This window comes from Marmota flaviventris, chromosome 2, assembly GCF_047511675.1.
Source record: "Marmota flaviventris isolate mMarFla1 chromosome 2, mMarFla1.hap1, whole genome shotgun sequence".
NCBI lineage: Eukaryota > Metazoa > Chordata > Mammalia > Rodentia > Sciuridae > Marmota > Marmota flaviventris.
Genome location: NC_092499.1, coordinates 12177587 through 12205279, shown reverse-complemented (window position 1 = coordinate 12205279; position 27693 = coordinate 12177587). Strand labels below are relative to the sequence as shown.

At 34.8% G+C, this 27693-nt stretch overlaps 1 protein-coding gene across 3 annotated transcripts in view; it reads left to right on the top strand.

Annotated features, from left to right (window-relative positions):
- The window catches only part of Unc79 (unc-79 homolog, NALCN channel complex subunit), a 216084-nt gene that overhangs the window by 28647 nt on the left and 159744 nt on the right, over positions 1-27693 (top strand). For all 3 annotated transcript variants that reach the window (XM_071606555.1, XM_027931618.3, XM_071606553.1), the window contains exons 5-8: positions 17873-17937; positions 21837-21925; positions 22684-22724; positions 25698-25726. In XM_071606555.1, the coding sequence (XP_071462656.1) occupies positions 17873-17937; positions 21837-21925; positions 22684-22724; positions 25698-25726 (224 nt within the window). The remainder of the gene's footprint in view (positions 1-17872; positions 17938-21836; positions 21926-22683; positions 22725-25697; positions 25727-27693) is intronic.

Genomic DNA, 27693 nt, shown 5'->3' with positions numbered 1-27693 from the left:
CCCATAATTCTTGGAAGTTGTGTTCATGATTTCTTACCATCTTCACTGTGAGGTCAACTTCATTTTCAAGATTGTATATTTTGTCTTCATTGTCTGAGATTCTTTCTTCCAAATGGTCTAGTCTGTTGGTGATGTTATCTATTGAGTTTTTTTAAATTGGCTTATTGTTTCTTTCATTTCTAGGATTTCTGTTTCTTTTTTTTTTTCAGTATCTCTGTGTCTTTCTTGAAGTAATCTCTTGCATCCTGTTTTATCTCTTTGTTGGTGTGATCTATTTTTGCCTATATCTGCTCACTTAGGTTGTTCTTTAATTCCCAAATCATTTTAGTTAGTATATTCTGAACTGCTTCTCTGACATTTCACCTACCTCACTACCTATGGATTCTATTGTTGTGGTGTCTTGGTTTGTTTGGAGCACTTTTATCCCTTGTTTTTTCATGATGTCTATGTGCCTTCCTCTCTTGCAGTGTAGATCTGAGGTATTACGATTTCTGTCATATTAGTGTGCCTATAGTTACCAATACCTCACTTTTAAGGGAGAGATCAATATTATAGCACTCAATGTACCCAACATGTAGCCATATATCAGTTAGCTTCCATTTTTACATTTACAGTTTTGTCACTATAAACAGAAATGATGAGTTCAATTATCTTCAACCATATAATCAATTGGTTTGCATAATGGTTTACAATTTCTTATGGTGGATGAGGGGACTGGGAGGTTGGCTGAGATGTTTATGAGGTAGGCTGTGAGAATATGGAGGTATTAGATTATATGACTAGTGAGAGGATAATAATAGGAAGTTGGTTGTTAGTAGGAGAAACAAGAGATAGGCAATCCTATGAAAGACTACTTGTTACCTCAGTAACAGGATAACTGTTAGTACCCCTAGTAGAGAAACCTCTGGTGCAGCCTGTCCTTATTGTTGTCTCTTGATAGAAGCGGCAATATCCCACTTTTGTGGCAGTGGCAACCTCAAGTCTGTTTGTTTCCTGATGTTGGGCTGTGGAGTCATGCTTTGGTGAATAAGGAACCCCAGCTTGGGGTGGCTCTCAGCATGGGCATGGGGTGGCTCTGTCCTAGAACTCTGGGCCTCAGGTGCAGTGCAGACAGGCAAGCTCTTCCTCCAGAACTCCAGGCAACGGTGATGCAGTGCAGGCAGGCGGGCTCTGCCTCGTTTGATTTCTTTTATACTATTGTAAGTGGATTATTCAAAAATTAATTTTCAATTGTTTATTGCTAGCCTAAAGAAATCCAATTATTTTTATATATTAATCTTTTATCCCATCATTTTTTTTAAATTCAGTGATTAGATCTTGTGGGTTGTTGGATATTTTATATAGACAATGAGGTCATTTGTGCTGCTACTTTTCCAAACTTTGTACCAGTCATCATTGTTTTCTTTTTAGATATCCAGGACCTTCAGAACAAAAGGTCTGATGAATAGAAATGGAAAGAATGGACAATATTTCTTTGTTTTTAACTTTAGAGACTTTTCACCATTAGGTATGGTGTTAGCTGTAGGGTTTTGCAGTTATCTTTTATGTCAGTTAAGAGAGCCTCATTTTATTTCCAGTTTTCTTAGAGTTTTTATCCTGAATAGGTATTACATTTTATTGAATGCTTAAAGTAAATAAAAAGCCCAAAATGATGAAAATTATGTCTTTATTTCATTTCTCTGCCTTTATCTTTTACTTTCCTGAATTTAATTTTTTTCTTCTTTTTTCCTAACTTCTTGGAGTGTTTATAATGTTGACTTACAACATTAAAAAGTTCTAATCACCTGTTTAAAATGACCAGTTTCGGGCTGGGGATGTGGCTCAAGAGGTAATGCGCTCCCTGGCATGCGCAGGGGCCCTGGGTTCGATCCTCAGCACCACATAAAAAAATAAAATAAAGATGTTGTGTCCACTGAAAACTAAAAAAAAATATTAAAAAAATGACCAGTTTCCCTTAATTTCTACCTTAGCTGTATTCCACAAAATATGATATATTCTTACTAGTATTCTTTTCAAAATGTTTAAACATTTTTATTGCTATATTTTCCTTTTCTAGTGTTATTTAGATGAGTGTTGTTTAATTTCCAAATATTTGAGTACAGTGAGTTATCTTTTTGTTTTGATTTCACACTGTAATTGGTGACTATTGATTTTCTCATTTAACATTATAAAGATGTTAATTTTTTTGTTGTTGTTGATGTTACTGGGGATTGAACTCAGGGGCACTTAACCACTGAGCCACATCTCTAGTCCTATTTATTTTTTGAGACAAGGTCTCACTAAGTTGCTTAGGGCCTCACTAAGCAGCTAAGGCTGGCTTTGAACTCACAATCTTCCTGCTTCAGCCTGCTGAGCTGCTGGGATTACAGGCATGCACCACCTCACAGGCCTAATTACCGATTCTATTAGAAAACCATATGCTATTCTTATTTTTGGATCTCTGAATGTAATGTGATATATTTTCTCCCTGCCTCTTTTTAAGATTTCTTCCTGTTTTTTTTTTTTTTTGTAGCTAGTAGTTCCATTATGGTCTACTTAGGTGTTGTAGTCTTTATATTTATTCTGCTTGGGGTTTGTTGAACTTCTTGAATCTGTGGTTTTATGTCATTCAGTTTTAGAAAAAAATTAGATATTATCCTATCTAGATATTTATTCTACTCCTTTCTTTTTCTCCTATCATTCCAAGACTTAAAAAAATATTTAATATTGTCCTAAAGTCTCAGATACTTTAAAGAATTATTTATCTGTTCTTTAGTTTGGATTCATTTTAACCTGTCTTGAAGTTCACTGATCCTTTCTTCTTCTGTGTCCAATGTATTTTAAAAAGTCCATTCACTGAATTATTTATTTTATGTATTCTAGTTTTTTTAATTCTAGAATTTTCTTTTAGTTTCTTTTTTGAGTCTTGGAATTCCCATCTTAGTGATTTATTTTTCTGTAATATTTTCATATTTAAATTACTTATTTTTAAGTCCTTATTCCTAATTCTGAGTGAGTCTAATTATCTATGTGTCTTTTTTTTTTTTTTTAGTTCTTGATTATGGGTCACATTGTCTAGCTCTTTCCCATGTCTTGTGAATTTTTTATTATATGATAGGCATCGGGAAGAATATGTTGTAGAGACTCTGGACTATTTTATTTCCCCCCAAAATATTGAACTTTGTATTTTGCATTTGTGGGAGTGAAGTTACTGGTGCATCACTTTCTTCTTCAAGGCTTAGTTTTTTAATGTGTTAAGCCAGGTGTATTTCAGATTTTCCTTTAGTCCTAGTGTTATAGCACTAGCTTCAAGATTTATGACACATAGTAAAAGCAGTGCTTAGAAGAAAATTTATAGTATTAAAGACAGATTAGAAAGGAGGTCTAAAATCAATAATATAAGCTTCTGCCTTTTTCTAATGAAACAAGAGCAATTAAGTCTAAAACAATCATAAGAAATAATAAAAACTAGAGAAAACTTTAGGGAAATTTAAATTTTGAATTTTCATTAAGCAAACAATAGAGAAAATATTCTCAACTGTGGCATATAGGTTTTTGTTTTTTCTCTTTAGCTGAGGCATATTTAAAACATGTCTATTCACACATGAAGGAAAATTCTGCCTTACTATAGAAAACATGTAGATATTACTTCATTGTTTTCTCACATTTAGAATTGTAAAAACAAGTATAATTTTATCTTTCATAGGACTTCCTATGTTTTTCGTGATTCTTGGAGACATTTATTTATTTATTATTAAGGTTTTTATAATATTTCTAGACATGAATTAATTTTCCTTGATTTTTGCTTGTAATTTGAAGAGCACTTTCAATCTGAGAATTGAGTTCCATTTTCAATCTTTGTTCAGGAAATGTCTCATTAGTGAAGTTTGAAATTTCTGCTTTTCTTCCAATTGTTTTTGTCTAATCCTCATGAACACCTACAATAGTTCGGTCAGATTTTTATTTTCTGCGATCTCTAGCAATCTTAGCCACTGTTTTCATATCTTCCCTCTATAGTCTCAGAATCTCAGGTTGGTTTACTCTCCTAACTCTCTAGATTTCCTCCTTTTGTTTATTGCTTTCTGTGAAGTTTTCTAATTGTGCTGTTTTATTTTTAGTTTGCTTACACTTATTTCACATCTTATCCAAATCCATTTTTATCCTATTCGGTTAGCTTTCCGTCTGACTTTGAATTGCTACGATTTTTCTACTCCTGTTTTTACAGAGCCTATGTGTTCTCATATCATGTTGCCAATTTCACATGGGTAGATCATTTTCAGACATGTGTTTACTTGCAGCATTCAGTATGATGTTTCTTTTCAAGTATATTTTTGGTTTGTCCTTCACTTTTTTCCTTTTGAAAAATTATATTGGTATAATTTTCATTCAATCAAATGATCCATTTTAAGCACGCTGTTTAATAACTTTTTTTTTTTTTTTTTGGTACCAGGGATTGAACCCATGGGTGTTTAACCACTGAGTCACATACCCAGCCCTTTTTATTTTTTATTTTGAGACAAGGTATCACCAAGTTGCTTAAGGCCTCACCAAGTTTCTGAGGCTCTTTGAACCTGTGATCCTCCTTCCTCAGCCTCCTAAACCGCTGGGATTACAGGTGTGTGTCACATCTAGGTTGTTTGATAACTTTGCAGATGTATACACTAATCTAACCAACATCAGAGTAAAAATATAGAACATTCTTGTCACTTTGCAACAGTCTCTTGTTTCTCTTTTCAGTCAGTCCACTACAAGCAGCCACTGATTAGCTTCTTTTCATTATAGTTTTCTTATTCTAAGATTTTTTAATGAATGCAATCATATATATACCATTTTTGTATCTTTTTCTTTCACTCAGCTAATGTTTTTGAGATTTATCCATGTTGATATATTCGTGGTTTATTTATTTTTTATTGTTGTATCATATTCCATCATCTGGATGTATTATATTGAGCTTGACTCCTTGGTGAAGGTTTTTGGTTGTTAGGCTATAAACACTCATGTAAAAGTATTTTGATGAAGGTATTCATTTTTTTTTGGTAAATACTAGTGTGAAAATACTGTGCTATATGGTAAGTGTATGTTTAATTTTATTTGAATTGTACAAACAATTCTTCAAAAATGATTGTAACATTTTATGTTTCCTTCAGCAATGTGTGGGAGTTCAGTTCTATATTGTTGTCAACACTTATATGTTGATCATATTATTTCTTATCCTTATTCTGTTCATATGGTAGATTATATTGATTTGCTTTACACTGTTAAACTAATTTTGCATTCTGGTGGTCATGTTGTAGTAGTTTAATTTGCATCTCCCTGATGAATAGTGATAGTGAACATCTTTTTGAGTTCTTGTTGGCTATTCATATATCTTTTTGTTTGTGTGTAAATTTTCCAATGAGATTTTGGGTTTGCTTTTGTTTTACCCATTTTGAAATTGAGGTACTCATTTTATTATTATATGTTGAATATATATAATACTTTTGTCAACTTATTGTGAATGTTTTTTCTAAGTCAGGAGTTTTCTTTTTAAGTATTTCAAAGAGGAAAAATTTAAATTTGGATAAATTTCAATTTACTAATTTTTTCTTCTCATGGTTCTTCTTTCTATTTTTACCAAGTTTGTTAAGAATGCTCTTGTACTTCTATAAGTCTTAAGGCTTAAGATTTTACATTTAAGCATACAATCAGTTTGGAATTCGTTTTTATGTGGTGTGAGGAAGCATTGACTTTTCCTCATTAAAGTTATCTAGTCATTCCAGTTTGATTGCTGAAAAAATTATCCTTTTCATATTGAATTAACCTTGGTAATTTTATTGAAAAGTAATTGACTACATACTTTTTGTGGGTCTGTTTCTAGACTAAGAATTTTGTTTACACTTTTTATATTTTTCCTTACACCAATGTTATACTCTGTTGATTACTGTAGCTTTATAGTATACTTTGAAATCATATGATACAAATTTTTTTATATTTATTTATTTTCAAGATTGATTTGACCATTTTAATACCTTTGCATGTTCATATAAATTTTACTATTGGCTTGTCATTTCTACAAAGTAATTTTCTGGGACTTTGGGATTTCACATGGAACATATAGTTTTGGGAGAATTTGAACAATATTGAGTCTTCTGATCCATGAATGTAGCATGCCTATTATTTATTTAGGTCTTTAATTTTAGCAATATTTGCTTGTTTTCAGTGTACAGAAATTTCAAATCAATATATTGCTTAAGCTACTCCCAAATGTTTTGGATGCTATTGTAAACAGTGTTTAAAAATTCAGTATTTAACAAATAGTGTGTAAAAATAATAAAAATTTAATTTAATTCTATTTATTTATTGCTACTCTTGTAAACATAACTGATTTTTATAGAGACTTTATATCCTGCACCCTTGCTAAATTCACATTATTTTTGTAGCTTTTTTGGGTAGGTTTCTTAAGACTTTCTATATAATGAAGACTCTCTGCAAATAAAGGTTCTTTTCAGTTTTTCTTCTTCCTTTCTGATTTATCATTCCTTTCTTCTTCTCTTCCTCCCTACTCCCTTCCTTGCTTCTCTCTTTCTCCCTTCTTTGCCTCCTTTCTTAGATCTTTTTCTCGTTGTTCTGCCTCATGTCTCCAGTTCAGTGTTCAGCAGAAGTGCTGAGAGTGGTCATGCCTGTTCTACCCCCAAGCTGTCAAGGAGCGTATTCAGGCTTTCACTATGAAATATGATGTCAGCTGTAGGTTTTTCATGGATGCTTTTTAAAAGATTCAGCTTGAGGAAGTTCCTGACTGTTCTTAGTTTATTGAGAATTTTAATCAATTTTTGGAAAATGCATTTTCTCTTTCTGTTGAGATGATCATATAATTTCTTATCTTTATTCTGTTAATATGTGATTTGCTTTACACTGTTAAACTAATTTTGCATTCATGGGATAAACCTCACTGTTATGCTGTATTACATTGCCAGATTTAATTTGGTAATATAATACAGACTTTGTTCATTGTTATTGCTCCTACCTTTTTTTTTTTTTGTACCGGGGTGCAACCCAGGGGTGCTTTACCACCGAACTACATCCCCAGCTCTTTTTATTTTTTGAGACAGGGTTTTGCTAAGTTGCTTAGAGCCTCACTAAGTTGCTGATGCTGGTCCCAAACTTGCAGTCTTCCTGTCTCAGCCTCCCAAGTGAGTGGGATTTCAGGCATATGCTGGCATACCTGGCTCTTGCTTCTACATTTATGAGGCATATTTATCTATTTTTTAATCATAATATTTCATCTAGTTTTGTTTGTGGACTAATGTTGACCTCATGCCATGAGTTGAGAAGTATCTCCCTTCTATTTTCTGAGAGAGTTTATGTAGGATTTTTTACTTAAATGATTCATATCATTCACTAATGAAGTAATCTGGACTCAGGGTTTTTGTGGGAAGGTTTTATATTATAAATTTAATCTTTTAAATAGTTATAGGATTATTTAGATTTTAAAGTTTTTGTTGAACAGTATTTTGTAATCTGTGTCTCTTGAGAATGTGGGTATTTCATCCAAATTATTGAATTTATTGGTATGTTTGTAGGATATATAGTGATGTCCTGCTTTCGTTCCTTACATGGTAATTGATGTCTTCTCTATTTTTTCTTCATTAAGCTGGCTAGAGGGCTTAAAAAGTTTATTGAACTTTCCAAAGAACCTGCTTAAAAATTTTATTGATTTTCTCTGCAGTTTTCTGTTTTCAATTTTATTAATTTCTACTTTTCACAACATCATCATCATCATCATCATCATCATCATCATCATCATCATCATATCATAATGTACCGGGATTGAATCTAGAGATGTTTAACCATTAAGCCAGATTCTCAGCCCTTTTTATTTTTCATTTTGAGACAGGGTCTTGCTAAGTTACTTAAGGCCTCGTTAAATTGCTGAGGCTGGCCTTGAGCTTGCAGTCTCACTGTCTCAGCTCGAGAATCATGGGATTACAGGCATGTGCCACCATGCCCAGCTTATTATTTTTTACCTTCTACTGATCTTGAGTTTGATTTGTTCTCATTCTGTTTTCTTAAGGTAGAACATAAATCATTTCTTACACCTTTTATGTTTTCTAATATAAGAGTTTAAAACTAAATTTTGCTGTAAACATTTCTTTATTTGCATTGCGTAATTGTCAGTATGTTGTTTTCATTATATTGCAGTTCAGAATATTTTCTAATATTTTTCATTGATTAGTGAATTATTTAGAAGTATTTTTTAATGTATAAATATTTGGCAATTTTCCAGATATCTTTGTGTTGTTGATTTCTAGTCTGATTCCATTCTTTTTAGAGAATATACTGTATGAAGTAGCAACATCTAAATTTTTTTCTTTTTGTATTGTGGATTGATTGAATTTAGGGCCCGGCCCACACATGCTAAGCTCATGTTCTACCACTGAACTATACCCACAGCTCACCATCTAAATTTTTTAGACTTATTCTGCGGACTAAAAATATTGTCTATCTTGGTAGATGTTGCATGAGCACTTGAAAACAGTGTGTATTCCACAGTGTTGTGTGGAGAGTTTTTATTATCCATTCGGTTAACTTCTTTGAGGGTGTTGTCAAAATCATATTATGACTGATTTTTATCCACTTGCTTTATCAATTGCTGAAAGGGGATTGTTTAACTTTATAACTTTAATTATGAATTTAGTTCTCTTATCAGTTTTATTAGTTTAATATATATACACATATTTATCATTATATATATTCTTGATCAATTGGCCCTTTTATCTTCATGAAATATATTTCTTTATTTCTGGTAATAATCTCTGACTTGGATATACTTGTCTGATATTTATATGGACATTCCAGCTTTCTTGTTTTAGCATTTGTATGGCATAAGTTTTTCTGTATACTTTTTTTTCTTTTTTCTTAAATTTTTTTATTAGTTGCTCAAAACATTACAATGATCTTGACATATCATACATTTGATTCAAATGGGGTATGTAATCTTATTTTTCCATGTGTACAGATTGCAGGATCACATTGGTTATACAGCCATGTTTATACATAGGGCCATACTAGCGTCTATTGTATTGTGCTGCCCTTCCTATCCCCCCTCCCCTCCCCTCCCCTCCCCTCCCATCACCTCTTTCTACCCAATCTACTGTGATACGTTTCTCTCTCTTTTTTCTTCCCCCTCACACCATCTTATATGTAATTTTGCATAACCATGAGGGTCTCCTACCATCTTCCGTGCAATTCCCCTTCTCTCTCCCATTCCCACGCACCTCTCATCCCTATTTAATGGTAATCTTCTTCTCATGCTCTTCCTCCCTGCTCTGTTTTGAGTCGCCCCCCTTATATCAAAGAAGACATTCTGCATTTATTTTTTAGGGATTGGCTAGCTTCACTTAGCATAATCTGCTCTAATGCCATCCATTTCCCTGCAAATGCCATGATTTTGTTATTTTTTAGTGCTGAGTAATATTCCATTGTGTATAAATGCCACATTTTTTTTATCCATTCATCTATTGAAGGGCATCTGGGTTGGTTCCAGAGTCTAGCTATTGTGAATTGTGCTGCTATGAACATTGATGTAGCTGTGTCCCTGTTGTATGCTCTTTTTAGGTCTTTTGGGTATAGTCCAAGAAGGGGAATAGCTGGGTCAAATGGTGGTTCCATTCCCAGCTTTCCAAGGAATTTCCATACTGCTTTCCAAATTGGCTGAACCAATTTGCAGTCCCACCAGCAATGTACAAGAGTACCCTTTTTTCCCCACATCCTCGCCAGCACTTGTTATTGTTTGACTTCATAATGGCTGCCATTCTTACTGGAGTGAGATGGTATCTTAGAGTGGTTTTAATTTGCATTTCTCTGATTGCTAGAGATGGTGAGCATTTTTTTGTGTATTTGTTGATTGATTGTATATCCTCCTCTGAGAAGTGTCTGTTCAGATCCTTGGCCCATTTGTTGATTGGGTTATTTGTGTTCTTGTTGTTTAATTTTTTGAGTTCTTTGTATAGCCTAGAGATTAGAGCTCTATCTGCAGTGTGAGAGGTAAATATTTGTTCCCAGGATGTAGGCTCCCTATTTACCTCTTATTGTTTCTCTTGCTGAGAAAAAACTTTTTAGTTTGAATACGTCCCATTTGTTGATTCTTGATTTTAACTCTTAACTTACCTATTTCTTTATATCTTGTGTGTTTCTACAAGCAGACTGTATTTGAATAAAGCTTTTTGAAAAACTTAAATCCTATTTGACAATCTCTGCCTTTTAGACCATTTGCTTTTTTTTTCTTAAAAAAATTTTTATTTGTTCTTTTTAGTTATACATGACATCCTAACATGAATTCTAATTCTTTTCATTCTAGTAGTCACACACATAGGCTAATCAACACAGAAGGTGACTTTTATACAATTCTATTTTTTTCTCACTAAAATCATGACAGAGACGTTTTTTTCTTTGAATTCCCAGATTCTGAAGTATGTGACTCAAATTATGATATCTTTTGGTTATTATGATTAAACATTGGTTTAACAAGAAAAATAAAGAGAATATTTCTCTAAAAGAGTAGATAAAGATTTGATCCTGGAAAAAAAAAGACTTTATTTGGGTATTTGAATAAGTCCTATGAATTATAGTGCAATAAAGGAGCAAAATTTTATATACTTGGTCGTTCTATGCATCCATTCATCCATCCATCTATCCAACCACCAGGAGGAACAGTAGTGGATATGATGAGTGGGGAAGAGTGAGCTATTGCTGATAGTTGAATATACAACTATCAGCTGATAGTTGGATAAACTGCAGTCTTGATAATGGATACATGGGGTCTGGTGAATTGGGAGCAAGTGGAGACTGTTGGGGGTCCCAGTCTTATTGCTGCCCGGTTTCAATGAAATTCAAGACTGAGAATGTCTCTCATGAAATGTACTCATTTTATAGAATGATTCTTTAATGGAAGAATCTTGGGGATTCACTCATGATCTCATATAAGTATTTTTTCTTTTTATGTGGTTTGCAGCATTTCTTACTATTCCAGAGACCATTTGCTTTTAATGTAATCATTGATACAGTGGCCTTTGATCTGTCAGCTTATGCTAATTTAAAAAAAATTTTAAGTTGTAGATGGACAAATACCTTTATTTGGTTGACTTATTTTTATGTGGTGCTGAGGATTGAGCCCAGTGCCTCACACATGCAAGGCAAGCACCCTGAGCCACAGTCCCAGACCCAGCTTATGCTAATTTTATATTTTTCCCATCTATTCTTTATTCCGTTTTATTGATATCTTGCCCTCTTTTGAATTCTTTTTAGTATTCAATTTTATATCTATATTGAATCATTTACTTTTCTTCTGGAAAAATTTCTGTAGTGTTTACAATGTTCATTTCTTTGGTATTTTTTATTTGTTCTATATGGAAATAGAATGCATTTGACACATCATACATAAATGGAATATAATTTCTCATCGTCTGGTTGTACATGATGTAGAGTTTCACAGGTCATGTAATCATATATGTACATAGAGTAATAATGTCAGATTCATTTTACTGTTATTCCTAACCCCATACCTGCCTTCTCTCCCTTCACTCCCCTCTGTCTAGTCCAAAATACTTCTATTCTCAACCACACTCCCCTATTGTGAATTAACATCCACATATCAGAGAAAACATTTGGCCTTTGGTTCTTTGGGATTGGTGTATTTCATTTAGCATGATATTCTCCAGCCCCATCCATTTACTGACAAATGCCATAATTACGTTCTTCTTTAAGACTGAATAATATTCCATTATATACGCATACCATAGTTTATTTTATCCATCCATCTGTTGAAGAGCACCTAGGTTAGTTCCATAGTTTAGCTATGGTGAATTGAGCTGCTATAAACATTGATGTGGATGTGTCACTGTAGTATGCTGATTTTAAGTCCTTTGGGTATATGCTGAGGAGTGGGATAACTGGGTCAAATGGTGGTTCCATTCCAGGTTTTCTGAAGAATCTGCGTACTGCTTTCACAGTGGTTGCACCATTTGCAGTCCCACCCTATGAGTGTACCTTTTCCCCACATCCTCACCAACATTTATTGTTGCCTGTATTCTTGATGATTGCCATTCTGACTGAAGTGAGATGGAATCTCAGTGTAGTTTTGATTTGCATTTCTCTAATTTCTAGAGATGTTGAACATTTTTTCATATATTTGTATTTCTTCTTCTTCTTTTTAAAAAAATATTTACTATTTTTTAGTTGTAGTTGGTTGGACACATTATCTTTATTTCATTCTTATGTGGTGCTGAGTATTGAACCCAGAGCCTCACACGTGCTAGGCGAGTGCTCTGCCACTGAGCCACAATCCCAGTCCCAGTTTTTTTTTAGTTGTTGATGGACCTTTTTATTTATTTATATATGGTGCTAAGAATCGAACTCAGTGTCTCATGCATGCTAGGCAAGTGCTCCACCACTGAGCCACAACCCCAGCTGTGTATTTCTTCTTCTGTGGAGTGTCTGTTCAGTTCCTTTGCCTATTTATAGATTGGGTTATTTATTTATTTATTTATTTATTTTAGTGTTGAGTTTTTTGAGTTCTTTATATATCCTGGAGATTAATGCTCTATCTGATGTATATGTGGTAAAGATTTTTTTTCCCATTCTGTAGGCGCTCTCTTCACATTATTGATTTTTTTCTTTACTGTGAAGAAGCTTTTTAGTTTGATTCCATCCCATTTATTGATGGTTGATTTTACTTCTAGTGCTTTAGGAATCTTGTTAATTAAGGAAGTCAGTTCCCAAGTCACCATGGTGGAGATTTGTGCCTATTTTTTCTTCTATTTGGCCCAACGTCTCTCTTCTAGTGCCTAAGTCTTTGATCCACTTTGAGTTGATTTGTGCAGGGTGGAAGATAGGGGTTTAAATTCGTTTTGCTACATGTGGATTTCCAGTTTTCCCAGCACCATTTAATGAAGAGGCCCTCTTTTCTCCCAAGTAAGTTTTTGGTACCTTTGTTTAGTATGAAATAACTGTATTTATGTGGTTTTGTCTTTGTGTCTTCTGTAACATTGGTCTACATATCTGTTGTTTTGTTTCTGTGGCTCTGTAGTATAATTTTATGTCTGGTATTGTGATGCCTTCTGCTTCATTTTTTTCTTGCTAAGGATTGCTTTGGCTATTCTGTGTCTCTTATTTTTCCAAATGAGTTTCATTATTGCCTTTTCTATTTCTATGAAGAATGCCATTGTGATTTTAATAGGAATTGCATTAAATCTCTACAGTGCTTTTGGTAGTATGGCCATTTTGGCAATGTTAATTCTGCCTATCCAAGAGTATGGGAGATCTTTCCATCTTCTTCAATTTCTTTCTTTAGTGTTCTATAGTTTTCATTTACAATGTGCATTTTTAACTTTACCTCTACCTGTCAAATATTATTATACCAATTTACATGTTAATATAAGAACCTATTTATTTTCATTTGTCCCTCCGCATTCTTTTTGTACTTGTTATCAACATTTTTCACACACATACACACACACACACACAATTAACCTCACAATACATAGCTATTACTTCTATTTTAAATAGTTATCTTTTTATAACATATTGAGTAAAGAAGTCTTCTATAGTCTTCTTGTATAGCACTCTTTATACCTTTGTGTAGCCTGAGCTTCTCTTTGGTATCCTTCAGTGGAGCTCAACTGGCGATAAATTCTCTTACCTGGTACTTGTCTTCAAATAGCCTTTATGTAATACTCATTTATGAGGAGTATTTTCTCTGGGGATAGAATTCTAGGTTGACAGTATTTTTTGCTTTCAGCCTATTAAACATGTCTTTCCATTGTCTTCTGGCTATTATTTCTTTTGATGAGAAACCAATGATTATTCTTAACTTGTCTTTGTTTTCCTGTGAGTAAAGTGTCTTTTTGTTTGTTTTCTGGATACTTTCAAGATTTCCTTCTTATCATTGGTTTTGTTTTCCTTATATTAATTTTGATGTGATTTTCTTTGGGTTTTTTTTTTCCTTGCCTAGGATTCATTGACCTTCTTGGATCTGTGAGTTAATTATTTTCTTCAAACTTGAAAAATTTGGTCATTTAAAAAAATATGTACTATACTGTGGTTCTTTTGTGCTTTTAATCATATCACCTGAAATTTTCCTGTAGCTCACTGAAGCTTAGTTTTCTTCCAGTACTTCACTTTGGATAGTTTCTGTTATTATGCCTTTCAATTCACTATTCATTTCTTATGCATTGTCTAATATGCTGTAAAACCTATTTATTGATTTTTTTTTCATTTTTCATTTTTTTTATTTTTATAAATTCCTTTGGTTCTTTTATTATTTTTTCATTTTTATCTTCATTATGTTCATGATTATGTTTTCCTTTGAATATGTTTATAATAGTATTTTTAAAACATTGTTTGCTATTTCATCTTTGTAATTTCTGGGCTTGATTCTATTGATTTTTCCCCTGGCTTACAGCAACATTTTCCTCCTTTCAAATATCAAGTGCTTTTTGACTGATGCTTGATTTCATGAATATTGCATTATTGTGAATGTCTGGATTTTTTGTCTTCCATTATAGTGCATTAAATCTTTTTTGGCAATCATGTTACTTGTGGATCAGCTTGACCCTTTCAGGCTTTGTTACGGAGACCCTAAAGTGGCCTTTTCCATGTTAGCTTAGCCCTATTACTTAGGTGTGACCTTCCCAGAGTATCTATTAAATGCTTCAGTGAATTCCTCCACTTTAGGGGTTAGAACTAGAACATCTCCCAGCTAGGTATAAACTCTAAAAATTATTTAGTTTATAGTCCCCCCAGTCAATCCATTCTCATGGAGATTTATTTACCTTAGACTTGTTTGGCTTAATATAAAGCTAAAACCAAAAGAGAATCCCACTTAGATTTTTATAGCTATGATTGCACAGCTCCTGATTCCTTGGTATTCTACCTAACAAAACAGCACTTTGCCTCTTCAAGCTATGGTTTCTGTCCCCTCAACTAAAAACAAAAAACAAAAACAAAAACAAAAAACCCCCGCTCTGCTCTGCTTGTCTTTCTCCTTTTTGGACCAAGTCTGAGATTGTGTTCAGGCTGAAAACCAAGTGATCATGGGACTGACTGCATTATTTCTCTTCTCTCACGAAGCACTGTCCTCCCTACATTATCTGTAGTTCAGTTTCCCAAATAGTTGTTTTATATGTATGTTTGTGTGTGTGTATGCGCACGCACACACACACACACACTTATTTATTTATTTTAGTTTTCTAGTTGTTTATGATGGGAAGGCAAGTATAATATCAATTACTCCATCACAATTGGAAACAGAATTTTGTTGTGCTTTTACACTGTTTTTTGTTACTATTTTTGAGTGGAGCTCTATTATTGCTACTGCTGGTGATGAGAATCAGTCAGGGCTGAGTTCCATTTCCCCAGATATGAAGTTTGAACACCTGAGAAACGCCTTGAAAGGAAAGCATAGAAAGCAAGTTTTATTTGAAGGATAGAACAGAGATAGACTTCTCCACAGAGAACGGGCAGAGAGCTGGGTATTGGAGGAAGTGGGGGTGTCCTGTCCCTTTTACACATTTTAAATTTTCTTTGTTCTCATGCGCTCCTCCTCCCTTTATCTTGTCTATGTGACCAGATGCCAAAAGATAGGTGAGGAGAAAGCCTTCCAGAACAGGGCAGGAACAAGGGCCGCCCAGGAGGTGCTTCATTAACAACCTTTTGGGAGGAACAGTTCTCTGGAGGCAGGTAACCTTAGCAACAGATTGGGGGGAGGAGGGGGAGGGCTCTGGCGGCAATAGCATTTCAATTCTCCAGCGGCAGCCTCCATCTTCTCAGAGCCAAATCAGCGTCCATCTTCCTGATCCAATCCAATTATTTATTATCTACATTGACTGCCTTTTGTCCCCTAGCTTCATTATGACTATTGCCACAAGATTAGGTGTGTAGGTTGTCTTTATATCAGAATAAATTGTAGTGCTTTCCCCATTTACAAATACCTGTTCTCTATTCTCAAGAGTTTTTTTTTTTTTTATTGGAGAGAGAGAGAGAGAGAGAGAGAGAGAGAGAGAGAGAGAGTGTGTGTGTATTACCAGAGATGGAATCCAGGGCCTTGTGCATGCTAGGCAAGTTCTCTTCCACTGGGCCCTCTTTATTTTTTTGTTTTGAAGTAGAGTCTTGAGTTTCCCAGGCTGGGCTTGAGTTCATGATCCTCTTGCCTCCAGTTCCCTGAATAGCTGGAATTATAGGAATGTACCACTGTCCCTAGCTAACCTCAGAAATTTTGATTCAATAGATCTAACATGGGCTTTAGATCTCATATTTTAAAAACCTTGACAGGTTTTTTAAAAAAAATTATTGGAGGATCTCACTAAGTTGCTAAGGCTGGCCTCAAACTTGTGATCCTCCTGCCTCAGCCTCCCAAGTCTCGGGATTATAGACATGTGCCATCATATCCAGTGACAAGTGATTTTTGACATTAGCAAAATCTAAGAATCTCCCTTCTCCTAATGTGATGAACATAGTATCCTACAAAATATTTCTAATTCAGTGACACTTGGTAAAAGTAGAATGAAAACTGAGAGGAATGCAACCTCCTGCATATCCCCACTATCCACACAGAAGGCATGGGTTTATGGCAGAGCAGAAGTATTTAGAACCCTGATCAAGTGCTATGACTTTTGCACATTCTTGCACATTCAGTAGGAAGGAATGCTGTGATGTCTGTCATGAGTTTGGGATTAGAGGAATGGGCCACATGTCCTATGTATTTACAATGCATATTCAGTTAAAGGCAATCACTGTCTTTAAGTTTCTCTAATTGCACAGGAAAATATATTGCCACTCTTTGTATTCATCTTGATTTTTCTACATTTGGGAAACAAATCTGTTATGAAATACTCCTATCCAAATTATCTCTTCATTCATTCATTTACTCATTTATTTCTTCTTTCTTTTCTCTAAAGATATAAGCAGTATGATACTATATTATTAGAATAGTGGTCTTTGGTGTATACTTCTTATCTTCTTTTTAAAAAAATTGACCTGTGATCCTATAAGTTTAGTATATGGCAATTTAGAAGGATGTCCTACTTTCAGCACATTACATTTAAAAAAAAATGATGGAATATTACTAGTTAACTCATTGGGCTACATGATCATCTGGAGGATGGTAATTACTGGCTGTGATTTTTCCCAGGTCACTTAGTTCTTTTCCTCATCCTTTATATATGCTTAGTTAAGGAGTCAGATACGGATGTCAGCAAACTAGCAGAGGTTCAGTACGTGGGTCATGTGAGAGAGAGAGATCAGTTTCATTTGGGCAATAAACTTATCTTCCCAGTTTCTACATTTGATGGGGATGCAGAGGGAAATGGAATGTTGGAGGATGCCTTAGGCCATTTATCAATTTGAAATATTTCCTGACACCAAAAAATATAAGATTTTTATTATAGTATACCACAGTGAAAAGAGCAGAGCATCAGAAATCAAGGGATATAGGTTCAAGACCCAACTTGTGTTGACTAACTATGACCATATCAAGCTACTTGACCTTTTTAATTTAAAAACTTACTCTTACATTAAATGAAGTAATAATCGGCTATAGATAGCCCACTGAGTTATTGTGGAATCAAGTGAAAATATAGTTGTAAAAACTTTTGCAGACTTGTTAATGTTACCATTGTGAGGTAATATATGGTGTATGCTGCCTTCTGTTGTCTTTCTCTTCTTGGGAAAATGGATAGAATTGTGATATCTTTGCCTGATTTAAACATTTTTCATAGATTTTTTAAAAATGATTCTTCTAGGAAGCCATCTGATGGTGCTTCTACTTAGGAAAAAAAAAGCTAGTGAAGTATGCTGCGTTTTCACTAGAGCAGGAATAATTTCAATGAGAAGTGCTCATCGGCTCTATTTTGCTTTACAGCTTGGAATCCCATCCACTGCCAGCACATTGAATGCCACAATGCAATTAACAAGCCAGCTGTGAAGGTACTGTTTTATTGGACTTGTTTCCATGTTTTATTTTCAGTGGACACATTATTAGGAGCAAATTACTGAATGAAGTGGAGAAGAGTGCATGCTTCTCTGTAAAGCAAAGCCAAATAAGTTCAATCACCTATGTTCAATCTAACTGTACTTGAGCAGACTGGGTCAAGACAGAGCAATGAGTACTCATGACTGCAGTTTTTGGATATGAGTTCATGGCCCGGTATTGTGTAGCACTGAGTTGATTATCAGAAAAATCCTGGTGAAACACTTAAATGGCCCTTCTTTGGCTTCTATCTGAGCTAATAAACTCAAGGAAATGTATTTTCCCTCAGTTTTCATATGTGTGTTACAAAGTCGGAGTGCCTAATGTGCAAATGTGCAAATTCAAGAACTCTAGGGCAAAAATAGATACAATTGTGAAGTGTTGGTCAAAGTGACTGAGAGGTGTTTGGATAGCATGCATGTGGAAAGTTACATTAGAGATAAGGAAACTGTGGTCACACAGGCAGTGTCAGCACTGGGGTCAGGATCAGGTACTCTTATTCTCAGCCTCATTCTTTTCTTAACATCAGATCAGTGTGGTCCTGCTAAAGCCCCAAATCTAGGATGTTGAATGTTAGAGAAACAATCATATCCTTTAATAAAATTGTGTGTGGTGTATTTGTTGAACATAAAACACTTGGCTGGATAGATTAGTGTCTGCATTTGTAAGGGTTAAATGTCAAATGATGAGGAGTTAGTGTCAGCTGAAGTTACTGGAGTTCACATTTACTTTTAGAACTACTGTCATGAGAGTTTGTTTCCCTTTCTATAGAGAGATGGTGAAGATGATCAAATAATTGAAAATCATACTATCACTTTAGAAAAACAAAGAATGGTTAAAATGAGATCTAATAAATATAAAAAGAACCAAAAATGTATTTTGCCTCCAAAAGTGGCAACCAGGTGCCAATAACAACCTGGTAATCTCAAGATATCATAACTGCCTCTGATGAAGGCAGATTTAATGAATGTTGACAAAGAGCAGATGATAGTGACCTGCCAATGGAAGTGTGGGCCCGCCCATTCCACCATGTGCACCTCCTATTTCAGTAGGCATTGGGGTTCACAGGTACTTTGTGGTGAGGTATTTTGAGCTAAACCCATGTGAGATCATATATTATTCAAGAAGTTCAGCTTGGTTAATTTTTCACAGGGATGAAATGTGCATGGTTCCTTCTTACTTTTATTTCTATGTCCTTCCTTCCGTCTGCCTGTTACAGGTTTCTCTAGTTATTTTTTCCTAGAGTTTATGTCAGACCGCATCCTCAGGAGTGCTCTGACATCTGTTACTAATGCTTTCCAGCCTTCTAATCACAGAAATAAATCAGGAATTAGATTTTCTCCTCTTTTAGGCAAGCAGCCTAGTCCATTCCTCTAGGTTGGGCTTAAATTTTCTCCTCAAAGCCAGTCCTCTAGGATAGGTCTACTTTCTGTCATTTAAGAAATTGAGGTAAAATTCACATACCATAAAATTAACAATTTTGAACTGAACAATTCAGTGATATTTGGTATATTCACACAACTCCTAATTTTATTTAGTTCCAAGACATTTTCATCACCAAAATCTCATGTGCCAATCTCTAGTTTTCCTAAAGAACTCTCTTTTCTATTTTAACCCTGCACTTTCCAGAAAGGTAACATTCTTGTGAATGCTTCCTGTACTGGGGCCATTTTTGCACTTAGACCCTGGTATTGTTCTGTATTTCCAGTGTGAGTGCTTGCAAGCATGCATCATTACCATGAGACATTCAGATCAAAAGTATCCAACATCCAGATACTTACAAAATTACATTAAGTGAAAATCAAAGTTATGATATTGCATAATATGCTAGTTTAGTTTAAATATCACATCTATACATATTCACAGTTAAAAAAAACCCAGTTGAACTCATTGGAATGTTACAGGCAATGGATCAGGATGGAGAGTTAATGAGTTATTTGAATTTCCTTCTTTTTCTTCATTTCCTGAGCCTCTGTAATGGGCAAATATTTTATTCATAAACAGAAACAGTCATTTTTTAATGCAACATCCAGATATGAACTCATTAGGAAAGGTGTCAACTGCTCTGTTTAGAATAGAACAGAATTGACTCTATTGCCCAGAAATCTGGTGGGTCATGTTAATTAAGTCACTTAACAGGTAAGTGGTCAACCAGCTAATCTCTAGTGACTCTAGTGCTAACATCCTAGGGAGTTTTTCCTTTTGAGTGGAACACCTGGCAGAGGTATCAATGACTTGTTAGAAATGAGAGTAAGGTAATAATGCTCAAGACAAAGTATAGATGAGGTGCATGGGAAAGGCTCAGGAAAAATGGATTAATCCTTTCCAAAAGGTTGAATTTCCATAATGCCACCAGGCTCTCATGGTTTTCCAAATAGGAAAGCATTATCTATTTTTGTTAAAATAGGGTGCAAAAAAGTAATTTTTAAGTAAAAGTTAACAGCTTCAATAAATAAGGTTAATGTTAAAAATATACTGGAACTTATGGTTTATGATATCACTCTCTGCTTTTGGTTTTACTTGGTTCTGTTTGAAGTCCTCTTTATGAAGTACTCTGAATCTCAGATAATTATTTTAAGACAGGGGTTGGGGCCATCTATGATCCATAGCCAAATCTGGCTGGATGGTTGTTTTTGTAAGTAAAGTTTTATTGGAACACAGCTATTCTCATTTGCTTTTGTTTCATCTAAGGCCACTTTCATGCTATACCTGTGGAGTTGAGTAGTTGTAACAGAGACTGTATGGCCCACAAAACCTAAAATATTTACTTTTTGGTCATTCATAGAGAAATTGTGCTAATCTCTGATTTAACAAAAAGTAGTTATTCATTATTGCATATAAGGAAGCATGAAACTTACACAACCAGGCCTTTAGAATCTGGTAATACATAATTGACAATTTTGATGGTGTGTTGATTTAAATTTAGCAATTCTAACTATTATTTCCCAACCACTGAAACTCATCAGGGTTTTAATTGCAGTCTGTTTTGGGTTGTAAATTTGGGTCATTTTCCCCTTTCAAATCAATGAAAACAACTAAAGAAGAGAGTGAAATTTTAGAAGAATTTGTATACTAGACATTCATTGTGTCATTTGGTATAGCATGAGTTGATTATTTCTTGAAAGCCGGGAACAGAATTTGAAATGACTTTGAGAAATCATTGTGATTTAAATTGAAGCCAAGTACAGAATGCAGCTAATCATCTGAATGTGTTCCCTTGATCCAAAACATCCAGGTATTTGAAATATCCTGACACTCAACTGTGAAGTGAACACTTCATCAGTGCTTGGGTTAGTGAAATCCCAGCCATAAACAACAAAGCATTGGGGGTGAAAAATTGTAGGTCATGTGTAGAAAAAATAAAAAACGTGAAAATGAAATGTTAGATGACTGTAACAGAGCTAAGATTCCAGAGTAAGAAGAGTGAACTATTCAATGCTAGATTTATGCTATTTTTTTCTGAATGGGTCTTAAGAAGCTAAGTTCTTTACTGCCAGCAGGTTCATATCATTTGTGATTTTAAGATCTAAATAATCATATATTTTCCTTTTTTAAAATGGAGATTACTGTTTTTATTTTAAGCAGCCATTGAATAGATGATTTTTTATCTTTGTGGAATGTGTGTGGGTTTCTTGACACTGTTTGTTCTTTAATTGCAAATAACAGGAGAAATGAAAACCCACCACAGCCACGATTAATGTCTCAGTGTGCACTCAGTGAGTGTGGTACGAGCAGTCACAGGTCAAATGGGTTTGACTAATATCTACTCCACTTTGCCTGTGGGAATGTGTCACTCACTGTGAAGCACTCATCATACGGGAGCAGGAGCGTTCATCTGTCTTTTCTTGTATTTCAGATGTGTATAGACCCTTCCCTGTCAGTTGCTTTGGGGGATAAACCACCCCCATTGTATCTCTGTGAAGAATGCAGTGAGAGGATTGCAGGGTAGGTATAGGACTCTCAATGGGAAAATAAGAAAAATTATTTGGACCTAAATTGCTTATATTACACAGCTTTCCCAGTAGCCTTGCCATGCTTTTTGTTTTTCTAATTTTTATTTTTGTAGCTATAGATGGACAGAGTGCCTTTATTTTATTTGTTTAATTTAATGTGGTGCTGAGGATGGAACCCAGTGCCTCATGCATGCTAGGCAAGGGCTCTGCCACTGAACTCCAGCCCCAGCCCCTTGCCGTGTTTTTTAAAGGTTCATTTGACATTTAACATGTAGCAAAGTGTCATTTAGAAGATTAGGGCTTTGTTTGCAGTGTTTTTCTCCATGTGACACGAGAAAGCAATTCCACTTAATAAAGCAGCTCTAATTTTGAAGTAGCCTTTTAAAAAGGCCTCAGAGAAAAATAGATGTAAAAGGAGACTGTGGTTTCCAAATATGACATGTAATTCAAGTGGCTTCTCTTTGCTTGTTATTTTTGCAGTCACACTCAGTTTTGTGCAGATCATGCAGTATTTTGGTTGGCATAATTAGCATCTGGAAAGTATCATTTAAAGATAACTGAATATGATGAAATGCCTATAATTTATAATTTAGCTGGAATGCATTAGAGTTTTAAAAATTTATTATGATAGTGCTCTTAATTATCCTTTCTATTAGAAGCCTTTCATCAATAGTGTGCAGCTTATAAACATTCATGTGGAAGGGGACCATTTCAATGAAGCTCAAAAATGAATTTTATTTTTCTTTATAGGGACCACAGCGAGTGGTTGATTGATGTTCTTCTGCCACAAGGTATGGTTTACTTCAGAAAGTGTGAATAATGAGTAATCACAACTAATGACAAGGTTGATTCATCTCCCTTTGTGCTATTTTATTTTACAAAGACAGTAACCAAAGAATAATATCCCATGAATATTCATTGGGATATTCATTTTATCATTGTCTTGGTATTATATATCCAAACATTTAATAATGAGGGGCAAAGTATCAACTCTATCAGAATTAAGGTTAGATGTTGCAGTTAGGCTTCTGTAGGACTAAAGCCCTGTTGAATTGTGTCGTAAGGGATTTTCTGTGTATATAACAGGTTTTTCGATGATATTTTGCTGTGCCAGGTCAGAAAGAATAAAAAAAACACCAGTGGGAAGAGAATTTAATAATGGGCCTTTTTCTTGACACTATATTTTGGGGGAATGGCCTTTAATTGCTCTGAGACTCAGGTTCCCTATCACTAAAATGGGGATAAAGTACATCTAACCCATTTCAATGGAAAGACAAGATTTGCCACACTTTTTTTTTGATACCAGGGATTAAACCTAGGGGCACTTAACCACTGAGCCACATCTCTAGCCCTTTTTTATATTTTATTTAGAGACAGGGTCTTACTGAGTTGCTTAGGGCCTTGCTAAGTTGCTGAGGCTGGCTTTTAACTTGTGATCCTCCTGCCTCAATTTCCCGAACTGCTCAGATTACAAGCGTGCACCACCATACCCGGCCTGCAACACTTTTTGATGTTTGCTTCAATTCTGAAAGTTGTGTTTCAAAAGTTGATTGATCCGGGCTGGGGATGTGGCTCAAGCAGTAGCGTGCTCGCCTGGCATGCGCGGGTCGGTCGCTGGGTTCGATCCTCAGCACCACATAAAAATAAAATAAAGATGTTGTGTCCACCGAAAACTAAAAAATAAATATTAAAAAAATTCCCTCTCTCTTTAAAACAAAAAAGTTGATTGAACCTACTGAGAGCATTCCTCTGCATATGGGAGAAGCAGGTATTCTTGCCACCTCATTGGTGGCTACAATGACAAGGTAAAAGTACTTAGCAAAGCAGAGGAAAGACAAAGGGTGGGAAAAGCTGGGGGCATAGTGAGTATAGATCAATGACACAGGAAGAAATTGATATCTGATTTAGTATGTAGATAGTAAAAGGATTTATATGAAAGGCTCATTTAAAAAAAAAAGTTAAAACCTTCTGTTAATAAATTCTGTGACCATTTAAACAACAACCTTAAGGCATTTTCTCAATGATAATTACACTACTTCTTTGTAGTCTTACTTGATCTCTGTAAAATAGAGCGATAATGTCAGTCTTTATTTCCTTCAAAAGGACATTGTGAAAAGTTATATAAGGTTATGTAAAGGCTTGGGCCTGTAGAAGGCTTGGGCTTGTATTATGGGTAAAGGTAATTTTTCCCCCTTAAACTGGGCTACTTTATTAGTGAGCTTCCAGTGCTCTGAGGTAAAGCTGATAGTCAAGTACTAATAACACTTTATTTATTTATTTATTTTCTAAGAGATTAGGCCTCTCAATGTTGTATGTTGCCCAGGCTGGTCCTAAACTCCTGTGCTCAAGTGATTCCCTTGCCTCAGCTCCCAAGTAGCTGGGACTATAGACATGTGCCACTGTGCCCAGCTTCTAAAATACATTTTAAATATAAGATATGTTGCTGAATTTTGGTCATCATTTGTAGATGACATTCATCTTTGGAAGAATTGATCATAACTTTTTTTTTAGAGAGACAGAGAGAGAGAGAACTTTTTTAATATTTATTTTTCAGTTTTCGGTGGACACAACATCTTTATTTTATTTTTATGTGGTGCTAAGATCGAACCCAGCACCCCGCGCATGCCAGGCGAGCGCGATACCGCTTAAGCCACATCCCCAGCCCCAAATCATAACTTTTTATTATTTATCTAGAGATAAGACACTAACCTCAGATTATTTAAGGATATCAAACTGTTAAATTACCATTAGTTATACAAAAGCAGCTTTAAGACTGAGTTATAAATTTCATTGACTTGGCATCTACTAATTCATAATTTGCAGACAGTTTGGGGGACATTTACTTTTAATCTTTAAATAAATCGTAACATAGACCATCCTATAACAAGGCATTAATCCATTTTTTAAAGTCCTTATTATTTCAAGAAAAATGCTAATAGATTTTTGGAAAAATTATTTTCAAGTATTTTTCTTAAGCATCAATTTCCATGGAACTAATTGGTATGCCCACTAAAAAGATTTTTTTATGAATTTGTTGAAGTTATTTCTGTAAGTAGACAGTAGTTTGATGGCCTTACTCCAACTGTTCTACCCTTTGGTTTGAGAATTGGTTTATCTTGTATAACCATACAGCTGGTTTTACATGAGTTAAGTCTGGTATAAATTGATAGTTCGAGTGTAAGTAGACCAAGGTAGTAGGCTTTTTCTACACTTTAGATATAGCAGAGCATCGCATGATAGCGATCTAAATATATCATATCAAACCAGTATCATATTGTATTGGATAAACCAGCGAATAGGGGATGTAGAAACTGTACCTATACGTATGTCTCTATCATTGATATGCTATAAGATCTTGAAGAATACATCCAACCATAGTGGCCCTTATTTTGTCCTCTATAAAATGAGGAGGTTAAGATTAAAGTTGTTTGACTTTAATGTGATCTGATAGTTCTAAGTCATAACTGAGAAAATTGTGTTAGTTGTGAGACTAGGGGACGTATTTGCTGCATGCAGGTGTTTCTAACTTTATTAAACATAAATCCTGATATCACTGTCAGGTAAGAAAGAGATATTTTATACTTTAGGAGGAAAATAGAGGCCAGGAAAAGTAGATGACAACTTATGAGACAAGTCCAAAGCTGTTTAGCTGTTTCAAGGTTGTGTGAATTATGATTGTTTTTTAAAAATTATCCTTCACGGCTGCCCTTATTTAAAATGGGCTTTCTTTCTTTGTTGATATTTTGTGTACCTTCCCCTTACAGCTGAAATATCTGCCATATGTCAGAAAAAGGTAAGAGCCAGCCATCTGTGTGGTGGGGCATGGTTTTCTGTGTTTGTATGTCAATTCGTGCATTGACATCTGCCTCATTTCTGCACCATGATTTCCTAGTTTGTTCATGTCATTGTATTTGTGAAGAGAAAAAGGAAATAATTTAGCATGCAATATTATGATATTAAAATGGTCTCTATTTCCATCACTGCTTTTGCTTACCCATCTTACATACAATGTTTTTGTTAAGTAATTTGAAATAAAAGCATATATATAATTCTGAGATAGTCTAATTATAAAAACGTTTGAATGACAGTGCAATTAATAGAACTTAACTTTAGTAAAGAATGTATCTTATATACTAACAATCTTTATTATTTTGAGATGTAGTATGAATAGCCTAGTATATATGTGTAAAAACATATCCTGATCAAGTATATATGGAAAATATTCATTTATATAGAAATTGAACAATGACCCTAGCTAAAGACTCTTCTAAAATTTCCCTTAGCCACTTTTCATAGTTTATCTAAGCCATTTCTATTTTCTCTTCTTGTTTTAGTGGTTTAAAAGTTATGAGAAGATTATTATAATCATACAAAGAGCTTTGATGAGTTAGTTGAGATGCTTGGGTTCTCTCCAGCTCTGTTCTCTCTTACCTTTGTGGACCTTGTACGACTCATTTAAACATTTTTGGAGGTTGATTATGAGCAGGTGTCTTTGGAAGGCTGTCTTGGTTATTTATTATTGCATAACAAACTATACTAACATGTAGTGGCTAATAACAACAACCAATTTGGACAAATTGGCCTACGTTCAACTAGGTAGTTCTTCTTTATAAACTCTTAGGCTCACTGATATAGTTGCGTAAGTTGGTGTGTGGGTTGACAATTGGCTGGTTCCAGATGGTCTTACTCCCATTGTCATGTATGGGGTCTTAATTGGTTGCCTGGATGGTTGGGATGATGAGGAATATGGGCCTCCTCCTTTCTAGGAGATGTCTCATCCTTCATGGGGCTGGGCTGGACTTGTTTACAAAGCAGCAATGTTCTGAGAGAGGGAGAGGTGGTTGCAAGGCCTCAGAGACTTAGAAGTCTATGTCAGTTCTGTTGCTTTTCATTGGTCAAAGAAAGTCCTGAGGTCAGCCCAGATTCAAGGAATGGGGAAATAGGATCCTAATGGTTATAAAAGGATTGGTGATATTTAATCCACCATAATCTACTATTTAGCTATAACTAAATTTTTTCCATATGTAAAATATACTCACCACTTTACAATGCCCCCCCTTCCCCCACCACAAATCTTATCCATTTATGGCTTTAAGCTTAAAGTTCAATACCTCATGATATGATATGATCAACTATGAAATTCCTTGGGTACAAATTCTCTTTATTCAGAGACCCATGAACTACAAAGGAAGATTATCTGCTCCCTGCACATCCAAGACACAATGGTGAGATAAGTATAGGATTACAGCAATAAACCTCTGTTCAGAAAGAGGAAGAGGATACAGTTGGCAGTCCCTGGTGTATAGCAGCTCCAGCCATGAACATGTCAGCAGCTGCTCACTGTCTTCCAGGGATGGCAGATGGGTCTTTATTAGGGTCTTGTTTTACTTCCTGAGAGTAGTTCCCTAACCCATCCCTGCTCCTGAGGTCTTGTCCCCACTCTCTAAGACATCTTTCCTTTATAATTAGAAATGGCCTGTGCTGCAGCAAGTAACTCAACTGGCTTCCTGTGTAGAAGTTGGGGTTCCACATGCCATTTTTTTTTTTTCATTTTGGATTGTGTTTGTATGCTTTTGTTTTAGCTGGTGGTGTTTTTGCTAATATGACTCCTAAAAACTTTGGGATTTTCAATGAATCTAACTGGGTTTTTGGGTCCCCAAAGCTACATCTATAATTATTTTTTAGAAAGTTTTTTTCTATCATTGAGCATTTCATACTGTACCTAAAATTATTATAATCCCTTTTCTAGCCACAAGGTTC